This window comes from Caretta caretta, chromosome 7 (genome assembly GCF_965140235.1).
Source record: "Caretta caretta isolate rCarCar2 chromosome 7, rCarCar1.hap1, whole genome shotgun sequence".
Classification (NCBI taxonomy): Eukaryota; Metazoa; Chordata; order Testudines; family Cheloniidae; genus Caretta; species Caretta caretta.
Genome location: NC_134212.1, coordinates 30,735,479 through 30,738,850, shown reverse-complemented (window position 1 = coordinate 30,738,850; position 3,372 = coordinate 30,735,479). Strand labels below are relative to the sequence as shown.

Below are 3,372 nucleotides of genomic sequence, written 5' to 3'. Positions count from 1 at the left end.
TGAACCTGCCAACACAGCAGGTAAACAAACCGGCCCAGCCGCCAGGGGCTTTCCCTGCACAAGCGAGGTCCCAAGTTGGGAAACACTGCTCTAAATTATCCCATCACTGCTGCAGCTCAACTATTGGTGACAGGCTACTCGGCGCAAACCTCAACGTAAATGCCTTGCCCTAGAGTGACTGACTCCAGGGAGTTACTGGGGACGTTCACACCAGCGCGTGCCCATTGGTGCGGCTGCACTAGGGGCTCACACCAGTCGAGCCCCATCAGTTGGGTAACAGCAGGGCAAAATGACACGAGTGGGCGCATGGACTGGGCATGTCGTGCTTGCAAATGCCAGATCCCAGGGGGGTTGGGGGGAAATGTTCGGTGACTGGCTTCTAGCCTTGGCCCCTGTGTGAGTGTGTGAAGTGCCCAGAACCTTACAGGAGACATTGAAGGACAAGGCCTGTGGGGGAGGGGAAGGAGGGAGGGAGGGTTTTTTGGAGCCATGCAAATCGTGCTGGGAATTTGGACATAAGTGTGTGGGGGGAGGGTAGGAGGTGGATGGAGCAATGAAAAATAACCAGCCATTGAGCCGACCATGGTGAGATGCTGCAGTTAAATGGTTTATTGCTGCTAGTGAAGCAGGTCTAAGACCCAGCAGTAACGGAAAGAGCCCAGAGGCTTCAGTTTTGCCATTAAACAGGGATTAGAAATCGGTGGGGAAGCAGAGGAATTGGTTGATTTCTAGCCCCAGTTTGGATTCAAGACACTGATCTCCTGCCATGTGCTGGGAATAAGGTGGAGCTGAGAGTAGAGAAAAGAAGTGCAAGAGGGAGCCGGTCTGTCTCCTGTGAAGCTTTGTTGGTGGAGCCGATGTTGTGTTCACAGACATCTTGGCATTAGCAAGGACAGGGCTCAGTGACTGCCCGAATTGCAGCGAAAGTCTGTCTGTGTCCTATTGAGCCAGGGTTGAGACCAGATCTGGAACTCACAGCGCACTTTCTGGGGGTGGAATGAAGCACATTAGAATGGGCGTGACTCTCAGAGGGGTGTCCAGTAAAACCCAGCTGTCCTCTTCCCCCCAGCCTCACACCATAACTGTGGACAAGTCATGTAGCTCTGATCCTCAGTTTCCCTACTCATAAAAAGGAAGGGGGTGTGAAGCTAAAGTCATTGCTGTGTGTGCAGTGGGGAGATGCTATGGATGTGTGGGGCATCAAAATACAGAGCTAACAGAGCTCAGTGTCCGGTACATCTACACCCCTGTATTTCATGTGTTTATCCTCACACCCACCCCGGGCGGCAGGGCAGTGCTACTAGTCCCAGTCTACAGATGGGGAACCCAAGGCACAGAGAGAGGAAGCGACTGGCTCAGGCTCACACGGGGAGTCTGGCAGATCAGGGAATAAAACCCAGCTTCCCTGGGCCTCAGATAAGTGACCTCCCCACTCCCCATCCTTGTGACTCTGCCATGCCCAGAAGTTCCTGGCCCCTACCCAGGATCATCTCCCAGCTCAGGCAATGCCAGGTTTTAACCTCCCTCCCATTCTGTGCCCAGCAACTCCTGCTATTTCCCCTCCAGTTTGATACACAAAGAGCCGGCTACTATTGGAGGTGGATTGGGCTGGGAAAGCAGCAAGGGCAAGAACAGCAAAGGGCTCCAGGCTACCTCCTCTGCACCACATCAAGCAAATCCCCCACCCCCTTCTGCGCCTTCTCCAAGGCCAGCAGAGGTTGGTTGGTTGCAATCCAGGCTCGCAATAGATTCTGGCTGAGTTGCCTCCTGCCCCCACCGCAGTGTGGAATTGGGGCAGGGCTGGGCCCTGCTATTCAGGAGTGGATGATGATGACTTTATGGTTTTACAGGGTTTAGCCCCAATGGAAACGTTTCCCTTTGCTCTGTTGTTCTCGAAAGCAGCACCCTGCAGAGAGCGGACCCCGGAGCCCGCAGCCAGAGCAACAGTGAGTGTGAGCCCCACCCTAGTCTGGGCCCCTCTTCCCCCTCCACCGCTTGACCAGTTAGATGGGAAGGGCTTTGTCATAGGGAGTGTCCATCAGCTGGTATCCACCCAGTGCCTGGCATGAGGGGACTCCCCGTCCCGATCTCACTGGTGGGGATGTGGCTTTAAATAATTGTCTCAGAAAATCAATTCTTGGCAAACCAAACTGGTGCCTCAAACCCAGGAGCCAAACTCCTAATAGGTCCAGTCCCGTCCTCTCACCTTCTGTTGGGGCGGGGGCGGCAGGGGGCACTTGCTGAGATCCACGGGTTCACCCTGGTTTTTCCTGCACAGTGTCCCCACCAGCTCCATGGTCAGATGTAGTATGAACCCAGACACGACCTGCAGGGAGATTGAGGAGCCCGGCCTGGTGATGAGTCCCTGCACGACCCCCAAGTCCTGCCTCCCACCCCTGAATACCAGGAAACACGTGGGGCTGAGCTCTGAACCTCCCCATTGCCACACGCTGCCCCTTAGGCCGTGTCCAAACTAGGGCAGTTGCGGCGGGGAAGAGGGGGTCAGTCTGTCCCACCTGGACTATGATCTGGGTTCAAAGCCCTTTGCAGGCATCAGGGGATTTGCTCCCAGTGCCCCAGGGGGCATTAACGCCCATCCTCATGTCACAGAGCAAGGAGCAGGGAGTGAGAGGAAACGGCAATGTTAGCCAAAGGGCCTCCTGTTGGGGGGCTCAGCTGGGGAAGCGTTGGGCTGGGTTTTCGGTGGTGCTGGGGCAGCGGGACACCTAGGTGTCAGCCTCATTGCCCATCCTCACTGCAGGTCCAAACTATACATCCTCTTCCCCCAGATCCAAGCCCTACCAGATCCCTTCCACCTGTACTCTGCAGCCTTACTGCAACTCTGCCCCCCTGGATCCCAGCTCCACCAGACCCCTCATTTGGGGCTGCACCCACACCCTTAACCCCGTCACCTGCCCCCTGTAACACCTGCATCCACTCACCTGTCTCTGGGCGCTCAGCACCTGCAGCACCTGGCTGTAGTACATGCAATTATTGCGGTTGTTGAAGGTCTTTACGGCTACTTGTGCAGCCTTCTGGACTTCTGGGTCTGACACCGGCACATTCTGCTTCCCCCCCAAAAGAGTGGCCCCCAGAGTGAGGGGAACCCCCAGGAGGAGCAGGAAGCACAGCCAGGGACCTGCCACTGCTGCAGGGAATGCCATGGCTGAGAATGGCCAGAGCTGGGGAAGGAGTGCTAAGATATAGGTACGGGGCCCCATACCCTGGGATGGCCCCACCCATATGGGGAGGAGCCGTGCTCCTGATGGCTGCACCCCCATGGGGTAGAAAAATTCCATCCTACATTAGATAAGACCCAAGTATAGATGGAAAATAAACCCTCAGGGTTCGATCCAGCCACTAATGGCCAGG

General features: G+C 56.0%; 1 protein-coding gene across 1 annotated transcript; it reads right to left on the bottom strand.

Annotated features, from left to right (window-relative positions):
- Positions 1–635: 635 nt before the first annotated feature.
- Positions 636–3,164, bottom strand: LOC125639733 (cystatin-1-like). The gene is made up of 3 exons (XM_048857355.2): positions 2,943–3,164; positions 2,207–2,326; positions 636–986 (listed from the first exon to the last, which is right to left on the bottom strand). Exons 1-3 carry the CDS (start codon positions 3,162–3,164, stop codon positions 900–902), a joined length of 429 nt encoding a protein of 142 aa, XP_048713312.1. The 3' UTR covers positions 636–899.
- Between the last annotated feature and the right edge of the window lie 208 nt (positions 3,165–3,372).

Coding starts and splice junctions, on each gene's coding strand:
- LOC125639733 (XM_048857355.2), bottom strand. CDS start 3,164: ATGGCATTCCCTGCAGCAGTGGCAGGTCCCTGGCTGTGCTTCCTGCTC. Junction 2,327..2,942: donor TGCTGAGCGCCCAGAGACAG/GTGAGTGGATGC, acceptor ATCTCCCTGCAG/GTCGTGTCTGGGTTCATACT. Junction 987..2,206: donor CGCCCCCGCCCCAACAGAAG/GTGAGAGGACGG, acceptor TTCCACCCCCAG/AAAGTGCGCTGTGAGTTCCA.